The sequence below is a fragment of the Corythoichthys intestinalis genome, chromosome 11 (genome assembly GCF_030265065.1).
Source record: "Corythoichthys intestinalis isolate RoL2023-P3 chromosome 11, ASM3026506v1, whole genome shotgun sequence".
NCBI classification, from domain to species: domain Eukaryota; kingdom Metazoa; phylum Chordata; class Actinopteri; order Syngnathiformes; family Syngnathidae; genus Corythoichthys; species Corythoichthys intestinalis.
Window position 1 is genome coordinate 47,128,476 of NC_080405.1, and position 27,648 is coordinate 47,156,123.

The window sequence follows — 27,648 nt, forward strand, 5'->3', positions numbered from 1 at the left end:
TTTTGAAATGTAAATAAACCAATCTATTGTGATAAAACAACAAAATTGCAATAACTGCATTAACCATAAAAGTGAAGTCTAACTGTAACTGTAGTCTTGAAACAAATCTGAATAAGGAAAAACATTGCAATAGAATAATGCAAACTGGTTAAACTTGAGAGTAGCTGAGATCTGTCATGAAAGAACATCGCGTCAATGATATTTGACGCCATCTAGCGTCGTGAATGGGAGGAGTAGCTGAAATCTGTCATGACAGAACATCGCTTCAATGATATCTGGGCCCCATGTAGCGTCGTGAATGGGTATAATGTCTAGACTGCGAATATAAGACGACCCCCTCTTTTTCAGTCCTATTTCAATTCAAAAAACACCATCTTATATTCGGGCCAATACGGTAGTTGAAAAGCTTGCAAGGAGAAGGAGGGCAACTATACAATGCAATATTAGACTACGAAATAAAGTTGCCACAATCGTTCTGAAACTAAGCCCTCCTTCACCTTTCTTTTTATTTGGGATGGCCCTGGCAACAAGAGAGAGTGTCAACTCTAATAAGATGGGGAGCCGAGTGGGCAACACCTCTGTGAAATTGTTTGGCTATGTGTATGCATGTAAATGGGATTAATACATATGTGTCAGCACATTCCACCAAAGCAAGGCTGTCTTCATCCTGCTGTCCTTGTCTCAAGCTTCAAGGCTTCTTCAAGGCAAAGCATTCCTTCATTGTGCGCAATCATAAGCAAAACCTCTCTTTATTGCGATCATCAAATGAATAAAGCAAATATATAAAAACATCTTAATAATTATCTCATCATTTCCTCCCTTTTTATTCATTATTTGCAACAAAACATAATCAGAAAGAACGTCCCAAAGACTTTATTCAAACGAATCCTTCAATTTGTCTGTACTTTGTTTGTGGAATTTCAAACTGGACAACGGCAACGCGGGCACCTGTGTCATACTCATTGTTTTGGAGAAGCAACCGATATATGTCTTGCAATCTAAAATTTGTTGGGGCCATAGCAGTTGATATACAGTGGGGCAAATAAGTATTTAGTCAACCACTAATTGTGTAAGTTCTCCCACTTGAAAATATTAGAGAGGCCTGTAATTGTCAACATGGGTAAACCTCAACCATGAGAGACAGAATGTGGGGAAAAAAACAGAAAATCACATTGTTTGATTTTTAAAGAATTTATTTGCAAATCATGGTGGAAAATAAGTATTTGGTCAATACCAAAAGTTCATCTCAATACTTTGTTATGTACCCTTTGTTGGCAATAACGGAGGTCAAACGTTTTTTGTAACTCTTCACAAGCTTTTCACACACTGTTGCTGGGATTTTGGCCCATGCAGATCTCCTCTAGAGCAGTGATGTTTTGGGGCTGTCATTGGGCAACACGGACTTTCAACTCCCTCCACAGATTTTCTATGGGGTTGAGACCTGGAGACTGGCTAGGCCACTACAGGACTCCTTTGTTGCCCTGGCTGTGTGTTTGGGATCATTGTCATGCTGAAAGACCCAGCCACGTCTCATCTTATATGCCCTTGCTGATGGAAGGAGATTTTCACTCAAAATCTCTGTATACATGGCCCCATTCATTTTTCCGTTACACAGATCAGTCGTCCTGGTCCCTTTGCAGAAAAACGGCCCCAAAGCATGATGTTTCCACCCCCATGCTTCACAGTGGGTATGGTGCAATTCAGTATTCTTTTTCCTCTAAACACGAGAACCTGTGTGTCTACCAAAATGTTATATTTTGGTTTCATCTGACCATAACACATTCTCCCAGTCCTCTTCTGGATCATCCAAATGCTCTCTAGCAAACTGCAGTGCAGGCTTTGAGTCCTTGGCAGCGCATTGTGTTACTGCTAGTAGCCTTTGTTACTGTGGTCCCAGCTCTCTGTAGGTCATTTACTAGGTCCCCCCGTGTGGTTCTGGGATTTTTTGCGCACCGATCTTGTAATCATTTAGACGCCACGGGGTGAGGAGGGAGTTGAAAGTCCGTGTTGCCCAATGACAGCCCCAAAACATCACTGCTCTAGAGGAGATCTCCATGGAGGAATGGGCCAAAATACCAGCAACAGTGTGTGAAAAGCTTGTGAAGAGTTACAGAAAACGTTTGGCCCCGTTATTGCCAACAAAGGGTACAGAACAAAGTATTGAGATGAACCTTTGGTACTGACCAAATACTTATTTTCCACCATGATTTGCAAATAAATTCTTTAAAAAAATCAAACAATGTGATTTTCTTTTTTTTTTTTTCTTTTTCCACATTCTGTCTCTCATGGTTGAGGTTTACCCATGTTGACAATTACAGGCCTCTCTAATATTTTCAAGTGGGAGAACTTGCACAATTAGTGGTTGACTAAATACTTATTTGCCCCACTGTAGGTCAATTAAGCACTAAACGAATGCAGGGAATAGAACAACAATCACATAATGCAAGAACCACAAGAAACATGGCGACAGAGACCAGTACAGTAAATATAAGAGACTTATATTTCCCGAAAGTTGTCTCCCACCACTCAGACAGCGAGCGTAGAGGTGGAAACACCCCGAATGCATCTTCATCTTCCGGTTCTGGGAACCAATGGCTCTGATAGAGTTGGCCAGGGAGTCGCCAGATGCTGAGTCATTAAGGACCCATGTACAACACATGTCTCCGAACATGGCTACAGTCTGATTTTGGAATAGCTTTGTTCAAATTGTGAAAAAAAACATTAGGATGTTTTTTTTTCTCAAGCATTTCTGAGATATTGGCCAAGGAATCGGTATTGGCATATCCTTAAAATCAGGTGATTCACATGCAAACAATATGTGATCAGGATATCCATAGTTCACATACATTTTCTGCTCTCTGTATCTAGTTGTGCACACATCAAACCAACATCTTCAGTCTGCCTCCAAATTGGAGGAATCATGCAAAAAAAAAAAAGAGCAACGACGCTTGCTGACTAATACAGCAAGCATAATGCCCATTTATTTAAAAAAAACAAAAAAAAAAAAACAGACATGCTGAATGAAAAACAGCTGGATGGAGCTGGAGCTGATGTTTTTTTCCCCTGCTGTGGTGAGATTTCCCCCAAGGATGACTCTTGAGAAGAATTCTAATTAAACTCTATTTTTTTTCACAGTGCTACCTGAACCAGTGAGGTGGGAATCTTTTAGCAGGCTTCATGATTGATTTTATAAAGAAAAAGATGCTCACATCAGTTACACACAACAAAACGTTGACAAATGAACCGTCTGTAAACCCTCATTTTCAAATGCCAAACGCAAGTTCCTTCTAAAAATAAATAAATAAATCATTTGGGCCCAAATCCTGATCGCATGACCGTATTGTGGACATCCAAAACTATGGTTACTGCTTTAGCCTTATAGGGTCGATAGTAGAGGGGGGAACGTCATGGTACGATACGATTTGTGATACCAGGCTCATAATAACCATTATCTAACGGCATGGCAATATGGCAATTAACAATACATGTGTCAGGGACTCAATCTATGATATCCTACAATACAACTAAAAACAAGCTATTTTCACGTGAATTTAAATGAGTTTATCGTTAGTAAGAGCCCACCCACTTCAAATGGATTATACACAGTGTTGTTAATCTTACTGAAAAAAAGTAATTAATTATAGTTACAAATTACTTCTCCCAAAAAGTAATTGCGTTAGTAACTCAATTACCTGAATGTAAGAGTAATTAGTTACTTGGCAAAGTAATTAGTGATAATTACTTTTTTTTTTTTTTTTCCTCAAAAAACAAAAACAAAAAAACATTGGCCACACTATGTGAAATTTTTTGGTACAATTGGCCCGGGCCCAATTCTTTACCCTAATTTACCCTTTACCCTGAATCAACTGTTAAAAGTTGTTAGAATTGCTCCCATTATTGCATTAGTTCCCTTCTCTCTACTTTCGACATATGAAAGTTTTAAAACTGTTTCATCATTTAAAGATAGACTCAAGTCAAGATTTTGCCGATTTAGAAGTATTTTATATAAAAAGTTACTTAGGTTCGCTAGGAAGGTTCTCTACAACAGAGCCGTCCTAAAACGTCTACTGTTTCAAGATGGCGGCTGTCTACTAACGCATTTAGTGCCATGTCTGTCATTTTGCATCTAGTTATATCTATATACAGTACATGTGATATCTACCATGTCTACCATATCTACCATAACATGCGGGCATAGTTTGTAGGCTATCGGCTACAACATGTATTATTGGAGCTACCTAGCATCGCGTTTGCTCGGCGTCACAACTTTCTTGCCTCCTCCCAAATCCTGCTCTGCTCTGTCGTCTCGGTGAGTCCGTCTCCCTCAGACTTTTCGACCAATATAGTAACGCATAGTAACGCATGCCTTTCCGTCCTCAGTAACGGTAACGGCGTTGCCACGATGAGAAAAGTAATTAATTAGATTACCCACTACTGAAAAAAATAACGCCGTTATATTGTAACGCCGTTATTAACAACACTGATTATACAGCACATCTATTGGAGTCAGTGACACCCAATGAGTTAACAAGAACACTTGTTGTGATTTTTTTTTCTAGCAAACTCTAGGTTCCTTTTTAACACAGTGACACTTTAAAAAAAGACTCTTGGTGGGAGTTTATTCATAACCTATTGGAATACAAATTGTGATAGGTCATGACCCTAGTCGTCAGAGTGTGACAATATCTCAAAAAAGTGATATATCACGATTCTTTTTAGCCCAAATTGTTATCGATATGCCTCTCGCAAATCGACATATTGTTTTTAAGGCTGCAGCTATATTATAGACCCTACTCACATGACGTCACAACCACGCCTCCGCGCCATATTGTCCGTCAGATCGTCGGGTTTAAGCGTTACCGCTACGTAGATTCCTCCTATTATGGCGTGTTTTTCTGCTCGTTAACATTAATAATCAAAATGGTGAAGGCGTGTGTGGCGGTTGGTTGCAATAACAGAGAAGATAGACGGAGAGACTTTAAGTTCTACCGTATTCCGAGAGACCCGGAGAGGAGAGCGAGATGGACTGCTGCTAGTGATGCACGATAATGCATTTTTCAGCCGATACCGATAACCGATAATTTCCTCCTCGTTCCAACCGATAACCGATAATGTCAAGCCGCTAATTTTATTAAAGATTTATGTAAAATTTTAAAGTATACACAAGAGAAAATATTGCTGTGCAAAAATAATATTGCTCTTTTTTTTTCAACATCAAATGTGAACAAGTAGTAGTAGTAGTAGTAAATTCCAACATCTAAATAAAGACAGATTGTCTGACATTGTGTAATGGTAAACTTTTGGCAACAATTACTTACAGAGTAAATACATAAGTTGCACAAAAATGGCTTTAAAAGTATGCCATTCCTAAAGTATAACATTACTACACAGCAAAAACACAGCTCCTTAAGACTAGTTAAAGTCCCTTGTTTTCAGTGTAAATCTATTGGAAATAAGTTAAATTAACTGCCAGCACTTCAAGTATATTTCACTCAGATTTCTTGAAGAAAAATGGCCAGCTGAAAATAAGATTAACAGCCTTATTTTAAGCAATACATTATTATACATAATCCTAAAAAAAAAAAAAAAAAAACTTGTCAGAAATGTTCTTTATTCAAGAATATGTATGGTTCCAAACATTATTTGAAAGCAATTTTTTCTTGATTTAGGTGAAAATGACCTTTTTTTTTTTTTTTTTTTTAGATGTTTGGGCTTAATAAGAACAAATTGCAATATTTAGTTCAAGTAAGTGGAATAATCTGGCGCATTCAACTAGTCTTCAACACTCAAACAAGATGGGGAAAATTATTTGACTAGATTTAAGAAGAATGATCTGATTAAGACGTCATAAATTTAAAGCGCACTGAATGCATTACTGACTGGATGACTTCTTGGTGTTGTTTGGTGCATGTTACAATTATCAACTAACCACTGTGCCGTCATGATAAACATGGTTTGTTGACATCACCTGTGTAAATGTCCGTGGTAAAACTGATGTGATCGGCATGTCTTTCACGAAGAATCGTGGTCGTATAAACTGCATTATTTTTTCATCCAGGGATTTGGCTATCGGGTCATTTCGGGAATTTCCTCCCGCCTGTGCCCTTCAGTCCGCCCGGCTGCCAAATTAGCACCCGCGCCAGGCCTCTGTCTTGAACCGGAGTGGCGGCGGCAGCTAAGTTCGTACCGGATATCCGCCCGCCCCGGCCGGCTCGCTGCGGCGCATTCGGTGCATGGCTCTGCTCTCATCCTCTACCCGCCTAGGGCGAGGCGGCGGCGGCAGCGGCCTGCCAGACCGGCGGGCTCCGTCGGAAGACAGCTACTTGTCAACTATCGATCTCGTGAGGTGTTTAGCCATAGATGGGAGTTTACCACCCGCTTTGGGCTGCATTCCCAAACCCCCCGACTCCGGGAGGATCGCAGCGTCTCTGTATCGTCACAAGCCCCGTAGCTTCCTTTATAGTTTATTTGTTAACAATAGGTTTAGCATTCATGCTAGCAGCAGCCTCATATTCGTTCCAAAAATCATTGTGATGCAGTTTTAAATGGCTGCTGGGTTAGTGCTAGTGGTGTTCAATGAGGACGCTTTCTTTAGGCCTTGAGGAACTGTTTTGTAGATGGCGAGCGCATCGTTTATCTCATTTCACACACGGGAAAAGCAACGCACGCTAGTGAGAGCGCCTCAACAGTGTCAACACTGATGTGTAACACCGCCTCCTCTATGACGCCGTACTCCTAAACCCCTCCTCCCACAGGGGCTTCAGAGAGGGGAGGGGTTGAGCAGGCGGCAGTGAAGAAGTGGAGAAAACTGCTTGGTTGTGCACATTTGGAGGCTAAATCAAGTATATAATTATCGGATTGCATTATCGGTTGATTTTTTTATTATCTGTATTATCTGTGTGACGTCATAATTGCCATTATCGGCCGATAATTATCGGTAGCCGATATTATCGTGTATCTTTAACTGCTGCAATTCGATGAGAAAACTGGGCACCAAACAATCACTACAGATTATGTAGTAGTCATTTTATATCTGGTAAGATGCATTTAATATATATTTAGAGGGTTTTGGGCTGACAACCACAATTAAGATCATTGCGAGGCTAATCGCCGACAACATACAGTTTCAAATTCAAGATGCTTAATATTTAGCTGGTACCAAGTGAAAGAAGTTAAACAGGTGTGTCCAAACCTTTTGCAAAGGGGGCCAGATTTGGTGTGGTAAAAATGCGGGGAGCTACCTTGGCTGATTTACATAGAACAATATATTTAAACAAATTTTAGCCAGCCCTTCTGTGTGTCACATTTGCTTTATAATTTTTTTAATTCATAATTTCAAGAATCTCGTCTTTGTGGCGTTCTCTTTCGACACTCGGGCTCTTGCGAAATACTGCTGCTGTGAAATTAAACTGGCTTCAAGTTGCTATAATTTCTCGCTGCGTATCTTCCCTGTAATGTTGTCGTACATGTCAGCGTGTCTTGTTTGGTAATATTGCGTCCCATCGAACTCTTTGAAAACAGCAACTGTCTCTTTGCAAATGAGGCAGACACAGTTGTTGCGTGTTTTATTGAAGAAATAGTCCAATATCCACCTATCCTTGAAGCGTCGCAGTCAACTTTTTTTTTATTGATTGTCGCCATTTTAGAAAATTGGAAGTAAAGGGTCACACGGGGTAATGTTGCTTAGAGTGCTGCTCTTAAAGTTTTTCAAACTTTCGTGAGAATAGGCTGATTTTGTGTGGACAAGATAGTTGTAGATATCAGGGTAGCAGATTCAGGCAGAGAGGGCGAAGACAGCGGGTCGAAAAATATCGATTTAGGCATCAAATATGGATCTGGCGAATGGATAGACTGAAGCTTTTCCACATAACGCCTTTTATGCAACGCATCCAATGAGTTTACAGCGTCTGAAAGCACCGGGGCTTCCATGAATTGCACTATAAATCGCACGACAAATTGAAACCATTGAGAATACGGATAAACACTGACGGACAATATGGCGGCCGGATACAGCGACACGTCATTCTGTGACGTTGGTGAGTAGGGTCTATATGTATGTATGTATGTGTGTATGTATATGAATATTTTAGTAATTGAGCATTCTACTGGGAATTCCATCGAGTAATCGGTAAAGCATTTTTTTTTCTTTAAGGTAAAGAGCAATTATAAATATACATGAGAAAACAAGACATTTCACCTAATATTGAACCATTTTTAGACAACCAATGTCTTTATTTTAGATGTACATTGCTGAAAAGAGCCAACAATTGCATCAGAGATGTGACTAGAAAAAAGAGCAACAAATTCACTGCCTTCACTCAAAAAAACTGATGATCTTGTTAAAAAAATTCTTTTTTCTTACCTAAAAATGTCATTACGCTTGATAACACACATCACTTAAAAGTTAGATGTTTTTCCCACGTGTTTCAATTGAATTTCTATTTCTGTCAAGCTATTTTTAAGTTCTAGTTAAGTTTTAAGTCTAAATTGTCCTTATAGGATTTTGAGTTTTTGCAGGGTTCAAAATAAATGTATGATACCTGCTGTATTGGAGCACATTAGGCACCAGTGCTACTTGGTGTTTTATCCATCAATGACTACCGAGCTAAAATTGACAGTTAGCTTTATTATGTTTTTATTTTACATCCTCATCACTCTACAGCGCTGTTTTTACAGATTAAATAAAGCCTGTATGAAAGACACATTAGCCACTCATCGACAGTAGTCATAATTAAAAGAAACCCAGCCCTCTGCAGGGCTAACGTAACGTTAGCAAGGTACAGTAACGTTAATCTTATTTTTTAGCAGTACCTTAACTTAATTTTACCTTGTCCCGAGTATTGCTCCTCCAATCTTGGAGTAAACTTGGTGCCTTCGGTGGAGCAGGGGCTAGGCGGGCAGGTCGCCCGGTGGCGCCTGGCCCTGATTTTGGAGGGGGTCATCGGTCACAGGGTTCAGCTGGGGGTGCGGAAGCGTTGGCGGTGCTGCGGCTGGTTGGAGATAGTGTTATGCAATTGCAGTCTTAAAGTGTACTTAGACTGTACATTACATTTATTTATTTATTTATTTTATTTCTAGAGTGCTTTTCAAGACACTCAAACACGCTTCACAAGAAAGATAGGAACACAATGGCTCAACTACAATAACAAAACTAGAGATGTCCCGATCGATCGGCATTTTCAAAGTATCGGAATCGGCAAAAAAATATCGGACATGCCTTTTTTTAATATATATATATATATTTTTTAATTAAATCGTTTTCTAATTGTATTTAACGTTACAGACATAATATGTTACACTCATCCAGAGTCTTTAATTTAGGCTGAAGGTAGGGTTATCAAATTTATCCCGTTAACGGCGGTAATTAATTTTTTAAAAAATTTATCACGTTAAAATATTTAACGCAATTAATGCATGCGCTGCACGACCCACTCACGCGTTGTTGCGTTCAATCTGTAATAGCGCCGTTATACCTATATATAGAGCTAAAAGGCTGCGTAAAATGATTAAAGTGAATTTTGGCAGCCTTTGGAGCCTTTTTTTTATTGGCTAAAGCCTTACAATCCCTCTCCCTACAATTACAAATATCGTGGGAAACAATGTGGGGAAGAAAGATAGTAATTGATCTTTTACTTAACACCCTATGTTATTTCCCAACGCAGAGAAGATATATCAATTGGTACAACTACGCACAGTCATGGTTGCACATCCCATCATGCATTTGGGCAGAACAGTTAAATGGCTACAGTATCATTTACTGAAAGCTCAACAAATACACTAGATGGCAATATTTAGTCACAATATACAAACTCACATTTATCCTTTAAGAATTACAAGTCTTTCTATCTGTGGATCCCTCTCACAGAAAGAATGTTAATAATGTAAATGCCATCTTGAGGATTTATTGTCATAATAAACAAATACAGTACTTAAGTACTGTGTGTTGAATGTATATATTCGTCCGAGTTTTATTCTTTTTTTTCTTAATGCATTGCCAAAATGTATATGATCGGGAAAAATTATCGGGAATGATTGGAATTGAATCGGGAGCAAAAAAAAAAAAAAAATCGGATCGGGAAATATCGGGATAGGCAGATACTCAAACTAAAACGATCGGGATCGGATCGGGAGCTAAAAAACATGATTGGAACAACCCTAAACAAAACAATTATAAAATTAGATTAAAAGCAGGCTAAAGGTAAATAACAAATTTAAGACTTCAAGATAAAACCGAGATAAGGATCATGGTGGGTAAGAAAGAGTAAACAGGTGTGTTTTGACTCTGGATTTGAAAAGCGAGACGGTACATACTGTATATTGAGAAGATCGAGGGGTAGGGAGTTCCAGAGCTGGGTGGCGCAGTGACTTAAAGCTCTGGAACCGAACATTGCGAGACGAATACGGGGGACCGAAAAGTGGAGGATAGAGGAGGAGCGAAGTGAAGGGGGGGGGGGGGTTAATACAGAGGAGATTGCAGAAGTAGGGAGGGGCCAGGCCATGGAGTGCTTTAAAGGTAATGACAAGGATCTAGTAGTTGACTCTATGATTGTGTTAGGTTTTGTGTTGGTTACCTCCTAGTGTGTCCCTATGATTGCCCATTGATTTCACCTGTTGTACCTGCTTGTAGTGTAGCCTCCAATCTGCATCCTCCTGTTTTATCCACCTGTTCCTTGTTGTCTCGATACCCTTGTCTGTGTGTGTATATAAGCTCCCAGTTTCTTTTCACTCCTTGTTGAGTCATTGTGGATGTCTATCCCAGTGTGGTCGATATCTACTTCTGAAGCCCTCGTGTTCCTGCATTCCCTGTTTGAGTATGTTTTTATGCCTTTTATTTGATCCCCTAGCCTTTTGTCGGTACTTTGTGCTTTTGTTAATTATCATTAAATCAATTTTGAGTTCACTGCTACCCGGCCTTGCCTCTATGCCTTGCCTTGCATTTGTTTCCCTTCTTTTGAGTCCGTACTGCTCGTCCGCCCTTGTTCCGTGACAGTTTGACTGCGAGCCTGTGAAGTTGACAGATGATGGGGGTGACATGGTGAGTGAGGGTCAGAGTAATGAGGCGTGCTGCTGAGTTTTGGAGGAGCTGCAGTTTCTAGAGGGACTTACTTAGGAGACCGAAGAGCAGTGAGTTACAGTAATCGAGCCGGGAAGTGACTAGACTACAGACAAGCGTGGAAGCGGTATGGCGGGTGAGAGAAGGGAGGAGGCGAGAAATATTGCGAAGGTGGAAGTAAGCTGATCTGGTGATGTCGTTGATATGGGAGCGGAAGGAGAGCGTGCTGTTGAGGATGACACCCAGACTCTTAACCTGAGTAGAGGGAGAGATCGGTACATTGTCGATGGTAATAGAGAAACTATTGTCATTAGAGAGCATGGTGTTGTCGCCTACAAGGAGGACTTCTGTTTTTGAGCTAATGAGGAAGAGGAAGTTGAAGGAGAACCAGGAGTTCATGTCTTCTAAACAGAGGGTGGAGGGTGAAAGGGAAGAGGTTGGTTTTGAGGAAATGTAGAGCTGGGTGTCATCCGTGTAGTAGTGGACAGATGGATGCTTTTTTTGTGCATTTACGGGTCACTTCCTGTTCATTTTAGGGTTTTTACGAGTTAGTTCCTTTTTATCTTGAGTCACTTCCTATTCATTTGGAGACATACGAGTCACTTCCTGTTCAGTAATCCAAAATCAACAGGAATTGACTTGTAAATGCCCTAAAATCAGCAGGAAATGTTGCCTCAAAATTAACTCATTGCCTGGAATTGTTTGCCACTACTACTACTACTAGTGATACTCATTCCAATTTTATAGTAGAAGGATGAAAATAGCTTGTTTTTCTGATTATTTGTTGTTTTGTAGAATATCCTAGAATGATTTCCTGACCCACGTATCGATAATTGTTGTATCGCCACATCGTGAGATCATCTTTATCGTAAGCCTTGCATCGCACATCGTATCATATCGTGAGGTACCCAGAGGTTGAGTCACTTCCTATTCATTTGGAGACATACGAGTCACTTCCTGTTCAGTAATCCAAAATCAACAGGAATTGACTTGTAAATGCCCTAAAATCAGCAGGAAATGTTGCCTCAAAATTAACTCATTGCCTGGAATTGTTTGCCACTAAAAGCAATAGACGTCCAATCCGTTTGAAGTGGGAGGGATGGCAGCGAATGAACTTTCATTCGCTGCCATCCCTCCCACTTCAAGCGGATTGGACGTCTACTAGTGATACTCATTCCAATTTTATAGTAGAAGGATGAAAATAGCTTGTTTTTCTGATTATTTGTTGTTATGTAGAATATCCTAGAATGATTTCCTGACCCACGTATCGATAATTGTTGTATCGCCACATCGTGAGATCATCTTTATCGTAAGCCTTGCATCGCACATCGTATCATATCGTGAGGTACCCAGAGGTTCCCACTCTTAGTCATTAGTAACACTGCTTAAGTTCTAAAAAAAAGAAAATCGGCGAATCTATGAAACCTTATAGATCCTAAGCCTTTTGAGTATGGATCAAACAAGTCTTGCACTTTTCATTTGATATTTATCAGGCGCGTAATTGGCCCTTCCGTATGATTTTTGGGCGGTAGTGACTCGACCTCCCCGAGGAAGGATCAACCTTGCAAGACCAACCTGCAATAAGCAATTAAGGAGTAGGACTGAGGGCTTCGGTAGCACGACCGCATTTAAAAATTGCCGCGAGGGTTTACGACATGAAGACAAATTACAGAGCGGTTGCTTAACGCACTTCTTTTCCCATACCTTGTCGCCGGATCCCCAAACGCTCGACTTCGACCGGTCGTCTCATTGCTGTAATAGGCAGGTCCATTATTAACAAGCAAAGCAACCCGCAAACGCTTGGAGTTTGACGCCTCGGAGTGCAGATAAAAGCCTTTTTCCTCACTTCGCAGTACAGGCGGGGAATGAAAAAAAGACACCGAGATCAGAAAGGAAAGGTTTCTCTGATCTAGGAAGGCTCGGTTGAGAGTTTCTTGGTTCCCAGAAGAAGAAAAAGAAGAACGGATTTCTGCTTTTGATGCCACTTGTCTAACAAAGATAGAAAACTAGTTAGAAACACAAGCACTCCCTTATGTCTTCTCGTCTCGTACGTGGGGCTTTGATATGGAGTCCTGCGACCAAACAAAGACTGCAACACTTGCCCACATGTTGATGTTTTTTGCTTCTCCTTTTTTGTTTTGAAGAGTTATATCACACCTATGAGTTCCCTGCTTCGAGCTGCTTTAAGAGACAAAAGGACACCTGAAGATATTCTTCACTCGGTACAAAAGTCTGACTTTGATACTCTTTTGTCTTTGACACAAGAGTATCTCTACTGTTCATCGTAAATGTAAGAAATTCTAAAAGGTTCACATTAGGGATATCTTAGATTTGATCATGTGAAATTGGGCCCAATCACATCATGTTTTCAGAGGATCAGAATCGGGTGTAAAAGATCAGGTTGTAAAAATGTATTTAGCGGAAAACACAGACAAGACTGAAAAAGCAGTTTCTTCTCTTGCACTCCTCTTTAAAAGAAACTGATGTATTTTAAGCCAAAACAACTGTTGTGTTTGATAGAACAATACATCTATATGCTGCAATAGCAGATTCGTGGCGCATTAAGCCCCCAAAATATTTTTAATTTGTCCGTCTTACCCTGGAAACCCCCGTTTACAGACGTCGCGCAACTGCTTTTGTTTCAACCCAGCCATAAAACCAAGGTAATTAATAATATTTATTAAAGGGATCCTCTATTTTTAAGACAAGTAATTCTTAAAAGATAAATGTTAGTATGAGTTATAATAATTTGATATTAAAACCCCTCTTAATGTTTTTGTTTTAATAAAGTTTGTAAAATTATTTTAAGTGATAGGTCGCCATTCTTGTTACGTCGCAGTGCGTGACATCACTGGTCCCGATGCCGAAATTCCTGCGTGTCACTACTTAGCTTTCCCAAAATGTCGTCAGTTCTCCCCTTCCTATTTGAACCAGATCTGAAAAGTGAAGAGCAGGACAGCACTGTCGGTCGTTCACAAGACGACCTTCAGGGAAAAATGCGTGCAGCAAATACCTGATCAGACAAAAGTTGGGCAAAACTGGTGATACACTCGCTGTCTCAATGGCAACAGAGCGACAGAGTGCTATTGAGAACTCGGGTTGGGAGCGAGAGTGTTGGGAACTCCGGTTTTATTAGCAGATATTCAAGGTAAGCATATTGCGTTTTCAAACTTATCCCAATATAATTATGTAGATTGTTAGCATCCAGAGCTGTCGTGTGCTTTACATACAGTGCAGGCCAAAGAGCACACCGTGTGTAATCCATGTCTTGTACATTGTAACGCGTGGTATTTAGGATACGTGTATAAAAGTACCAAAAGGGGGAGAAGCTTCCACTTATGCACATTTATTCACAAAAATAATATTTCCACCTTGACCACTCTTGACTCGGCAGCTCAGCAGTACAAAAACACGCATTCTCTGACCAACTCCAACATTGTTATAAGGTCCACGTCAGAGTCACTGTCGTCACTGTAGCGTGCCATAGTGCTTTAATTATTTAGTATGATTTGGGGAAAACTCCCACGAAGTATAGTCAACAAAAAAGATAGCAATAGTAATCCAAATCCGCGTTTTTTACTCACTCGAAGATCCAGGAATTAGACCGATCCCATGGCAATGTCGCAGCCGCGATCAGGCCGTCGATTCCACAAAATGGACTGATCCGAACAGCCGCTGTGGGACCGACGAATCAAAAAAAATGGACAGTTCCAAAACCAATATTGCAGACGCGGTGGGACCGTCGGATCCAGAAAATAGACGGATCCCTTACTTGACTTAGGATCCAGGAAAAATGTTCGGGCGCTAGTTGTAACGCATGGTGGGTAGGATATGTGCATACAGGGACCAAAAAGGGGGAGAAGCTTCCACTTATGCACATTTATTCACTAAAAATAATAATTCCACCTTGACCACTCACTTCACTCCCCTTGTTTCCATTTGACTGGAAATTGCATCCAAAAGCAGCACATCGTGGCATTTTACTTCGCCAGTTTAGGCAGCAATAAGCAATTGTTGAACACGAAAGATACCAATGACGTCATCACTGCGAGCCCGCTAACCATGGCGCCAACTAACGGTCAAAATATGGACTAAATATTATAAAATATTGCCATTGATTTAACATTTTATGTGTTTCTAACAACATATTTTAGTACAAGAGAACAATTGTGGTTTATTAGAGCCAGGGGTCGCGTTAACCGAATATTTTCCGTCGTTGACCGATTTTTTAAAACGGTGACGGAAAAAAACTGAAGTCCGTCCGTCATTTTAACAGGTTGCAATTCACACCCCAGACCACAGGGTGGCGAGTGAGCATATTAATTAGCTATTGTCTCTCTTAATGCATGACGTCGTTGGCTATTCAGTTAGAATATTGTAGCGTCACTGGGGTCTGGCGGCGGCACCGTGATTGACACATCAACGCGAGGTTCTTATTGGTGCACCCGGTGTGCCAGAGCGTCATCCAATTGGTGGACTAGATTGCCGCCTGTGTATAGACCCCAATCACATGACGTCACAACTCCGCCCCCCTGACTGGAGCCACCATATTGTGTGTCAGCTCGTCATGTTTACACATTACCGCTACGTACATGCCTCCTATTACGGCGTGTTTTTCTGCTCGTTAATCAAAATGGTGAAGGCGTGTGTGGCGGTTGGTTGCAGTAACAGAGAAGATAGACGGAAAGACTTGAAGTTCTACCGTATTCTGAGAGACCCGAAGAGGAGAGCGAGATGGACTGCTGTAATTTGACAAGAAATCTGGGCACCAAACGATCACCACAGACTATGTAGTAGTCATTTTATATCTGGTAAGATGCGTTTAATATATATTTAGAAGATTTTGGGCTGACAACCACAATTAAGATTATTGTTTGACGTTGGTGATTGGGGTCTATATAGTTGCCTCTTTTTCTTTGGGGGCGGAGTTGTTGTTTTGTTGGTGTTGTTGGCGATAAGCAGAGTAAAAAGAGGGAGAAAAATACCACAACTTCCGTGTCTAATTTTTCGCCGCCAAGCAAGCGTTACAATATTAATTAAAAATGAATGAAAACTAAATACTATTGAATATGTCATCATTATCATTTTAAAAATTTAAGTGACGGGTAAAAATAGATTATGACCGGATTTTTATGACCCTGTCAGTCAAAATGACAGACAATGAAAATGTCTAGCGCAACCTCTGATTAGAGCCTACATGTATTTAAGTTAGAGGATCACTTTAAACAAATGACGTCACAATGAAAAAAATGGTGTCTGTAAAAAAGTTACAGATATCTACCTCATAACTATCGCTTAATTGTTGTTGTTTTTTTTACTGTCGCATTTTTTCTGATATTTTAGATGATAAATAATGGATCCAAACAAAGAAAAATTGAAAAAAAAAAAGTTTCAAAGGGTAAATATATGAAAAAGAAACTCACGATCACTCCTTGATGTCTGCGATTTCTGCATCGCGACCCTTGTTATATTATCATGTTTCACCCATAAAATCCCCAAAAAATCCAGCTGTGGCTATTCACAGCTGTGTCTTGACACTCAGTGATACATGCTACATGGAGTTTTTGGATCGAAACAAGGTAAGGTAAGGTAATATCTCATTAAAGTCATGGCGTCTGTAATTTTGCTCTCGCGTGCTCTCACCTCCAGATAGGGTTTTGCTGTTTAAATTTTTTATTATTTTTTTTTTTTCAATGCCCGCCTGTTCAAAATTTTTCATCCACCACAAAAATGAGATTTTGAGCTTTACAATGATGTATCACACATGCATATCGGACAATTTTCAAAGTTGGCCAAATTAGGGGGTCTCAGAGCGGAGCTTCAAGTCACCTGAGTGTTTTCCGCCATTTATTTTTATTTTTATGTTAGTCCTGTCAAATTTACCGAGTTAACGGGCGGTAATTCATTTCTTCAATTAATCACGTTAAAATATTTGACGCATTTAATGCATGCGCGGAATGACCTGCTCATGCATTGATTACAATGACGCCGTTTTTTGCACATTGAGAGCTAAGAGGCGGAGAAAGGCGAGTGGACACAGGCATTCATTGGACTGCGCCGTTTACTGGCGGAAGCTTCGGCAACTCCTTCACAACAAACACGCTGTGGCGCAATGTGTGTAGGATCGGTCTCGTCAACTGATAGTGAAGTCTATGGAGTATACTTGTCAATGACTCTGTAAGTTAATTGTTATTCTCTATGGGAAGGAGTATGGATTTGTTTCGGGCTATTCAATAAAACCTGTTTTGCCAATAAAAACACACACAATGACATTTGTGTGAGTACTCATAAAATCATACTGTATCTGTTGTTGTGACCGCTGCTAGCCAGAGACTTACTGTAGTTTCTCTGTGTTTACTAAAAGAGTAGGCGTGTGGTGGGAGCACGACTCGTGTGGCAGGAGCACGATAAGTTACACTTCTTGTTTCCTAACTCATATGTTTCGTCAGGGTAAGTCAGTAGAGAAAAACTTCCCTTCTAAGAAGTTTGCCAGGTGCCCTCCCTCATGGGATCAGCAGCAAATGGAGTTTGTTGCTCGTAGCGTATCCCGAAGGTGTTAGGCGACAAGATTGAATGGTTAGGGGACGACATTACTGGAACGAGATTTTGGATCAGTTGATCCAGCAGCCCGACAAGCCTGGCTTTACTGAGATTCAGTGCTCGCGGGGGAAGAGGCGGAGAATGGACTGGCCCGAGTCCGTGTGACGACGGATGCAATTTCCTTATGTCTTTAGCGTCTAAATCTGGGGGAATGTCGCATGTGTTTTGCTTCTCCACGCCACCGTGGGAGCTGAAAAAGTCTCAGAGGCTTTAGGAATGGTACCAATTCCACCTCAGATTGCAGTGGGAAAATGCATCTGGAATGTGTGGATAAAGCAAAAAAATGTCAAGTGTCAAATTTCTACCTCCAAATGGCGGTAAAGGTGAACAACCTTTACCTTACTTAGCAGTTAAATAATGAAATTGTGATGAAAAGATTTTACAACTCGGAGACAATTTGCTGAATATTAATCAAGGAAGTTGGCTAGTAGTGGTAACCTCTGGGTACCTCCCGTTACGATACAATTTCCAATACAGGGTGTAGAATATAATACCATATTGGCCCGAATATAAGACGGTGTTTTTTGCATTGAAATAAGACTGAAAAAGTGGGGGTCGTGTTATATTCGCGGTCTAGACATTATACCCATTCACGACGCTAGATGGCACCAGATATCATTAAAGCGAATGCTGAACTTGAGTAATGTTCTGTCATGACAGATCTCAGCTACTCTCAAGTTGAACCAGTTTGCATTATTTTATTGCAATGTTTTTCCTTATTCAGATTTTTTTTAAGACTACGTTACAGTTAGACCTCACTTTGATGGTTATTGCAGTTATTGCAATTTTGTTGTTTTATCCCAATAGCTTGGTTTATTTACATTTCAAAAACCAGAAGCAATGTTCAGATATTAAGATTTGAATTAGGCAAAATAACATGCTTTTTCTCTCAAATATATTGTTACAATCATTTGTTTCAGATGAACTGTCATTATTTTCTGTATGAAAATTATTTTGGTGTTCAAAAAGTCTTTTTTCAAACTTGAGTCTTGAAAAAGAGGGGGTCGTCTTATAATCAGGGCCGTCTTGTATTCGGGCCATTACGGTAATTATCGATACATGAGTAAAGAAATCAATCTATGATATTCTACAATTCAACTACTAAAATTAAAAAGCTATTTCTAAATGGAATAATAATTTTTGTGCACCGTTGCAGACAATCTGTTGAATACTTCTTTCTTCCTCACAGACTACAGTTGCTGTTGCACTGTAGGACCTATCCGAAGTTCCTAGAACCTTTTGGGAGACAACAATGTCATTTTGGGTGTTCGCACATGTAGGAACTTGAGCTCCGAGAACCATTTTTGTTCCTACTCTGAGGTAGAGACTTTAAGTAGGACCGTGGGAACTTGTTTAGGTAGGGTTTTGGTTATTTGCTGAAATTAGCAGCTACGCCTTACTCACGTGGATCGGGGGCTCGAGGAGCCGCCATATTTAAAAAAAAAATAAAAATAAAAAACTAACCTTTGGTAATACTCTTGTTGTGTTGTACAATAAGACACAAAAACATGGAACCAGCTAATTCTCTGTGGAATGACAGAGACAGGAAGTAAAAGCACTTTTTGCTATTTATTCAACTGTTTTCCATTCATCTTAGTTTTTGAGGTTTTATTTTGCCAGAAGTGGGTGTGGCGAGTAAAAAATGCGTCACTGGCACAGACTGAAACGTCACAGCAGTTCGTATCAGGCACAGTACCTATGTGCCAACAAGACTGCCTGTTACTCACTGTTGTTTTTGGCAGCCATTTTAATTTTCGTCTTAGTCTTTTGGACGAAAATACTCATGTCTTAGTCATATTTTAGTCATTTGTAACATGTGTTTTGACCGTCAGTAACCGTAACTGCATTGTAACGGCGGAAAAAATAGTTAGATTACCCCGTTACTGAAAAAATAACGTCGTCAAACGACGTTATTCCCAACACTGGTTATGATCACTCAGCACAGACCTTTGAAGGCTAAAGCAACATGGCATATCTAGGCAAGATAAGAAAGCAAAACTTACCATGCAGCACATGTCACATATGTTTCCCAAAGGAGCCTGGAATGGGCACAGTGAGTAAGCGTGTGTGTGTGTGTGAGGTCGGGTGGGGGGCGCAGAATGTCACATGAGTGACACGGCCAAACACTGCTAAATGCATGCTAACTACAATTACAATAAGAAAATATCACACATTGTGAATTTGAAACTATGGCAAATTTTCATCTTGTTCTTGTGTTGTCAGACGACAACTGGCCTCCATCTTTTAGTCTCCCAAGACATGTTTTCAGCGTGGCATCGTGACGTCATCGTCATGAAAAAAATTGTTCGTTGACCAATTATTTTCGTTGTTGTCATCGTTGATGAAAACAACACTGTTATGACTACTGGAGGGGCCTATAGTTATTGGAACTAAGTAGTGCTGCAACGATTAATCGATTAACTTGAGTATTCGATGAGAAAAAAAAGATTCAAATTAAATTTTGCTGCTTCGAGTATTCGTTTAATTAAAGTGACGTTCTAATGGTTTATTTTGAAAGTGCTTGCATTTAGTTTTATTGATTTGGGTGGATACGCTACCTTCTAGTCTGCCTCATTTCACATGGCTGAATCCAGGTGCTCCCTGTTAAGAACAACATAAGCTAAGTTTTTGTTTGAGCTAATGTTTTTTTTTTTTCTTAATGCATTCGTAGTCTAGTTTATAGATATATGTAGCCTATTTTTTGGGGAATATATGTCTGTCCCATTTGTTAAGAGCGTTGCAAAAAAGATATCATTTTATAGCATTTAAACTAGATCCTCATTTATTTATTTTTTATACCGTTTGAGGCTCAGCTCAGTTCATTTAATTTCTCATGTTCCTTATCCGATTACTCGATTATTCGAACTAATGGTTCATCGATTAATCGACTGTTAAAATAATTGAAAGCTGCAGCCCTAGAACTAAGTACTCAGGTTCCTGCAGTCCGAAAGCAGCTTATGTGAATATTTCAGTGCTACTTTTTTCTAAATAAACACAGCGACACTGTATTATTGTGAGATTCTTGTCAACAAATAAGTGTTTTTTAACCCATTGCCTGCCATTGACAATGATAGACTTCCAATTCATTTAAGCTGTGAAGAATGGCTGTAAATGCTCATTTTTGAGTGCCATTGGCGTCCACCTACAGTCAAAATGAATTGGTCGTCTTGTGCCGTCAGTGGCAACCAATGAGTTAACATGGACACTACTCTAGTGGACATTTTTGGTTGCAACCTGATGGTTTTTTTAAGTAGAATACCAATTCTTAGCAGGAGCCTATCCCAATGAGATATCGCTATTTGGATACAAAGTATCAGGATATTTCACCATATCGACATCTTCTCATACCACTAATGTGGGCTTATCCTACTATTATCATTGAATCATTACAGTCGTTGGCCCCGTGAAATTCAACAATTGCAGTTCATAGCGACCGGGTGGAGGTTTGGACCACTGGGCGTTAATAATCCTCTAATTTCACCATGATCCCAGTGGTGATTTGGTCGGCCGAGTGAGGGCTTAACAGCCTTAGCTGTGGGCCTTAACATTTTCTCTGCACTCTGCTCCGATTGGCTAGTTTGGCTCTCACAGGTTGGCCGAGGTCGCCAACACAGCTAAGGTGAGGAAGGAAAGGCGCGGAGTCTTTAGCGCCTTGGATTTTACGCCTTCAGGAGCACAACTAATGGAGTCCGTTTTGAAGAGAACGATTATAGAAGGCTTTCTCTAAGACACAGAGTTACATAACACAACTCACTGACTTCACTCAGCGCTCCATGCAGTGAATTCCTCGTTACACATCAACCCCGAGAACATTGTTTTTTTTTTTAGTTCGTTCAACTTAGCTCTGAGTTCAACTTATAGCCCGAAAGCTTGATTAGTGAAGTTGCCTTCTGCAATGTGTCGATATTATTCCTTTGTTTGGGGATAATTGCTCTCTGTCTGAACAAGAGCACGATTCATTATGAATGATTGAAACTAAGATTAGCCTTGGTCCAAGAACTGCTCCTGATAATACCCTTCTTTAAGGAATCGTTACATTATTTAACTCCTCTGCCTCATGAAATTGACAAACCAATATTGTTAGTGTAGATCAGTCTCTGTGGCACCTTAGGAACTAACCTTGTATTCACTCATAATTTTTTGCCTGTTCTGATGTTGTAATTTGACGACGTTTATATCGGAAAACATAAAAAAACAGAAGATGGTAACCGTGACTCTGTACTTGTGGTCAACAGATGTGTACCAGCTGGATCTCCAGGACAACCAGAGAGTGACAATGAAGACTGTGACCGTGGGTCAGAGCGCCGTGCTGATCTGCGCCATTACCGGTCAGCGCCGCCCGCCCATCCTGTGGAAGAGGAACAGTCAGTATCTCAATGCCTTGAACCTGGATGACATAAACGTAAGTTTCATATCAAAACAGAGTAATGTTAGGTTTTTATTTGTGTTGCACAAAACCTGTACTAGGATTGGTATAGGTAGGGTTAGGCCAATATGAATTTTATAAGAAATAAATGTTGTTTAGCTAAATAGAATAGTCAAATTTTTCTTGAAAATGTCATATTCCTCCAAAATACTGAATGAGTTATTTCTCAAAAGACATTTTTGGTAAGGAGTGGTGCATTTGCATGGAACAGAATCGAACGTGTCCTTTTTAGTGTTATATCGATACCGATGCTAGTAAATTACATAGCTACATACATGCTAGTATAATACTTAGGTGCAACTTATACAGTCCCTGACAAAAGTCTTGTCACTTATCCATTTTGTCGAAACAATTGCTAATAACCTGACTTTTAATTATTCAATTGGTTTCAGAAATGGCTCATATGAAAGCCAAGACTCTCCCAAATGATGTTGAATATACAAAAATATATTTGTTTCACTGAAAAAAGATTGATCATTTAATGAAGACAAAAAGGTCAAATTTTGGCAAGACAAAAGTTTTGTCGCCTACAGAAAGTAGTGTAAAAATTGAACAAAAAATGTACTTCAAATACTAAAATATGTTACGTAACATAAGCGAATGAAGAAGTGGTGCTGTGAGATCCAAATTTTATATTTTGTATGACTTCCATGGGCTTGAAGGACTGCATCCATGCGGTTCGGTAAGGATTCATACAATTTATTGATGAAGTCATCATGAACATCAAAGAAAGTCTTGCTTGCCTCCCAGAGTTCATCAACATTATTGGGTTTCGCCTTCCATGCTTCCTCTTTCATCCTGTTCATGTCTGGTGACTGGGCTGGCCAGTCCTGGAGGATCTTGATCTTCTTTGCCTTGAGGAACTTTGAGGTAGAGATTGAAGTATGCGATGGAGCACCATCCTGCTGCAGAATTTGTCCCTTTTTATGGTTCAGAATGTAAGAAGCAGCTAAGATTTGTTGATATTTCAGACTATTTATGTTGCCTTTCACCATACAGATCTCTCGCACAACCCCATACTGGTTGTAACCACAGACCATGATTTTGCCACCACCAAACTTCATTATTTTCTGAGTGAATCACAGATCCATGCGGGCTCCAGTAGGTCTCCTGAAATATTTGCGGCGACTGTGGTGGAATTCAATGGAAGATTCATCTGAAAAATGCACCTTTTGCCACAAAACAGTGATACTCAGGTGCAACTTATATGTTGATACTTTATATTTGAGGCGTGCCCTCTACTTATATTTACTTGTAGTTGTTCAAAAGTGATACTGAAGATGACGACTTCAATGAATTTGGTAGTGATTTGGAGTGAGATGGTGAGTTTGTTTTGTTTATCATGATCTGAATAACTAGTAATATGTCAACAGATACCTATTTAGCACTTTGTTCTCCATTTTATCACTGCTATAATGTATAATGTCCCAACGCAGACAATGTGAAAACACACGAGTGGGAAAAATTTTGCATTTTATATGGGTCTCAAAGGTTTTCCCGGGTGGAAGCCGGAGTGGTCATGGTGAGTACTGTGGATGCCAACGTGGGTAGCTGACGATAGTCGTGTTGACAGTTCACCGGGTTGGTGGAAGTATCCAACGAGGGGTGCTCTGATTAGGTCCTGGAAGCAAGAAAAAGACCCCATGAGCTGGTGGTAAAAAATAAATATACAAATACTAGGGATGCGAGAAACAACTGACGGAGAAACCAGGCAAGTTAATCGGGCGACGTGGTGGTGCATTTACTGGGCTTTTAAAGCTGGCTGATGCTAATCGCTCTCTGACGTCCGACATGTAATCAGGTATTTCCCTTCACCTGAGGCAGGGGTCAGGAAGGAGGGGAGGAGGCCCTAACAGTTTGTGCTTGGTCTCTGATTAAATAAAATGACCTCGCCTATTACTCCAGTGCGACTTATAGTATATGTCTTTTTTCCTGGGTTTTTATAACCTGGACATGATGTAATCTTTGGTCGGCATTGGCGACAAAATATACCACACATTTCCAAAGATGGACGATGGACTGTCTCCTCCTCGGCTCAACGATCGAGTAGCAATTTAATTTCGTTATGTTTCCAGTTTAAGTTTGCTATTTTCGGTTTGCTGTTGATAATTGGGATGGTTGTTTACCGCTTTCGTCTTACTGCGAACAAAGAGGGCCAAGATATGAACGTTATCAGCATTCGCGCTGTTACCTGGGAATTCAGTGCCTGCTTTCGCACATGCCGTGACCTGGGTAAGTCCCGGACATTATACGAGGACGCGACCCAGTAAATGTCCGCATAATTACCGTGTCAGTCGACCCGGGAAAATGCTTTCAGACATAAGGACAACCGGAGTTCAGCGTATGTCTGAAAGGGCACAATATGCATGATGCTGCGTTTGTAGCGATATTCATCCTAAATATATCAGTTTATGACAGTTTATGCCATATCGACCCGGTAAATGTCCGCGTAATCTCTGTGTCAGTCGCCCCGGGAAATTGCTTCCACACAAAAGGGCTTTAAACGGTGTACAGGTACAGTTGGGAAAATAAGTATTTAGTCAACCACTAATTGTGCAAGTTCTCCTACTTGAAAATATTAGAGAGGCCTGTAATTTTCAACATGGGTAAACCTCAACCATGAGAGACAGAATGTGGAGAGAAAAAAAAAAACAACAGAAAATCACATTGTTTGATTTTTAAATTAATTATTTAATTTATTTGCAAATCATGGTGGAAAATAAGTTATTGGTCAATACCAAAAGTTAATCTCAATACTTTGTTATGTACCCTTTGTTGGCAATAACAGAGGCCAAACGTTTTCTGTAACTCTTCACAAGCTTTTCACACACTGTTGCTGGTATTTTGGCCCATTCCTCCATGCAGATCTCCTCTACAGCAGTGATGTTTTGGGGCTGTCGTTGGGCAACATGGACTTTCAACTCCCTCCACAGATTTTCTATGGGGTTGAGATCTAGAGACTGGGTAGGCCACTCCAGGACCTTGAAATGCTTCTTATGAAGCCACTCCTTTGTTGCCCTGGCTGTGTGTTTGGGATCATTGTCATGCTGAAAGACCCAGTCACGTTTCATTTTCAATGCCCTTGCTGATGGAAGGAGATTTTCACTCAAAATCTCTCGATACATGGCCCCATTCATTCTTTCCTTTACACAGATCAGTCGTCCTAGTCCCTTTGCAGAAAAACAGCCCCAAAGCATGATGTTTCCAGCCCCATGCTTCACAGTGGGTATGGTGTTCTTCGGATGCAATTCAGTATTCTTTCTCCTCCAAACGCGAGAATCTGTGTTTCTACCAAAAATTTCTATTTTGGTTTCATCTGACCATAACAGTCCCAGTCCTCTTCTGGATCATCCAAATGCCCTCTAGCGAACCGCAGACGGGCCTGCACGTGTACTGGCTTCAGCAGGGGGACACGTCTGGCAGTGCAGGATTTGAGTACCCGGCGGCGCATTGTGTTACTAATAGTAGCCTTTGTTACTGTGGTCCCGGCTCTCTGTAGGTCATTCACTAGGTCCCCCCGTGTGGTTCTGGGATTTTTGCTCACCGTTCTTGTTATCATTTTGACGCCACGGGATGAGATCTTGCATGGAGCCCCAGATCGAGGGAGATTATCAGTGGTCTTGTATGTCTTCCATTTTCTAATAATTGCTCCCACCGTTGATTTCTATACACCAAGCGTTTTACCTCTTGCAGATTCAGTCTTCCCAACCTGGTGCAGGTCTACAATTTTGTCTCTGGTATCCTTTGACAGCTCTTTGGTCTTGGCCATAGTGGAGTTTGGAGTGTGACAGACTGAGATTGTGGACAGGTGTCTTTTACACCGATAATGAGTTAAAACAGGTGCCATTAATACAGGTAACGAGTGGAGCCTCGTTAGACCTCGTTAGAAGTTAGACCTCTTTGACAGCCAGAAATCTTGCTTGTTTGTAGGTGACCAAATACTTATTTTCCACTCTAATTTGGAAATAAATTCTTTAGAAATCAAACAATGCGATTCTCTGGGGGGTTTTGTTCACATTCTGTCTCTCATGGTTGAGGTTTACCCGTGTTGACAATTACTGGCCTCTCTAATATTTTCAAGTAGGAGCACTTGGACAATTGGTGGTTGACTAAATACTTATTTGCCCAACTGTATATATGAAAGGGGCTTCATAGTGCCAAAAATTTGGTTTATATGTATTTACGCAACCAAAACAAATTTAGCAGAACAAAGAGAAAATGTCCAGTGGCAGCAAAAGATTAAGAAAATCACAACCAAGAAAGTTCAATTTATCACACTAGATGACCAACTCTATTTTTAAGCTTATTTATATAAACACAATATTTAAACGTAAATTGCAAGTGCTTCATTGACTCGGGACTTAGTATCGGGAGATCCTCAAAATCCGGTGACTCAGATGCAAAAGTATGCAATTGGGAAATCCCTAGTTTGTCCTTGTGTGATTCATTCATTGCTTTGCTTTGAGATCTGGACAATAATCCAGCATGTTTTTAGCTCTTGTGCTTCTCTGAGATAGCTAGGAGGGACAGCAGGAGGGATTTGAGAGCTCGGGAAAGAAAATGAAGGTGGATACCAAGGGGGCTTCAAAGTAACAAAACAGTGTTGGACTGTATGTGAGTGAGTGTACGCCTCAGGGAGTTCAATGCTGAGAAGATACCAAGGAAGACGACCTTTCTTTTTTTTTCCATTTTCATGGCGCACATGTGTATGTGTGATGCATAATAAAGTCAACAATGTCGCAGTAGATAAAGGGAGGCCCAGTGAAGCCACCGATGTAAAACATTAAATCTTGATGACCCATCAAATGAGTGGCCCAGCTGTCCGCGGTCATCCTCCGACACTCGGGGAAGCAGCGTGGCGCATTTAAACGCTCCATTTTTCACAGAAAAAAAGAGGAGAAAAAAATGAAAAAAGCTCTAGATGTAACAAAAAGGAGACGTCAAGACAGATTATTTCTTCACGCTGCTCTGAGGGATTTACGTGAGTGGAGAAAGTAAGGAGCTGCGGGAGGTTTTCGGGGCAGCGAAACTTCGAAAAGAAATGCTTTCTGTCTGAGTTGCAGCAAATAAATGAAAATGTGTGAAAAGTACTAAGCTGCTAATTGTATTGGAAGCGCAAGGTAATGCGTCCAAATTAAATTTAAATGGGATTTATTGTGGAAAATTGACTTTTTAATGGCTTGTATACAAATACAAATAGATGAGTCTATGGAGGGTCTGCCCATCCATCAAGTGTGAAATTACACAGCCAGCCAAGTTTTCCAAGCTGAAAATTATTGCACAATGGGAAATTTTCCCAACTGCGACATGTAAATATTGGCGCCCCCTATGGAAATAAATCTTTTTAAATTTAATTTTTTTTCAGCATCCAAATTAACATCGCAGATTTTTTTTTCAGCGGTAATTATGGGCCGCAAAAAATTAGTGGCAAAACTTGAAATTCAGTTGTAAAAATGTTTGGACTTAAAAATTCAGTTGCAAAAAATAGAGTCACATCAATTCAGTTGCCAACGGAGACGGAGATCGATTGCTTCTCCCTGGTTGACTGGATGCAAATGAATTTTTAAGC

The 27,648-nt window shown here is 40.3% G+C and overlaps 1 protein-coding gene across 1 annotated transcript in view; it reads left to right on the top strand.

The window, feature by feature from the left end:
• fstl5 (follistatin-like 5) overlaps positions 1 to 27,648 on the top strand; it is a 323,171-nt gene that overhangs the window by 182,690 nt on the left and 112,833 nt on the right. The window contains exon 7 of the mRNA XM_057850040.1: positions 21,889 to 22,055. Coding sequence (XP_057706023.1) covers positions 21,889 to 22,055 — 167 coding nt within the window. The remainder of the gene's footprint in view (positions 1 to 21,888; positions 22,056 to 27,648) is intronic.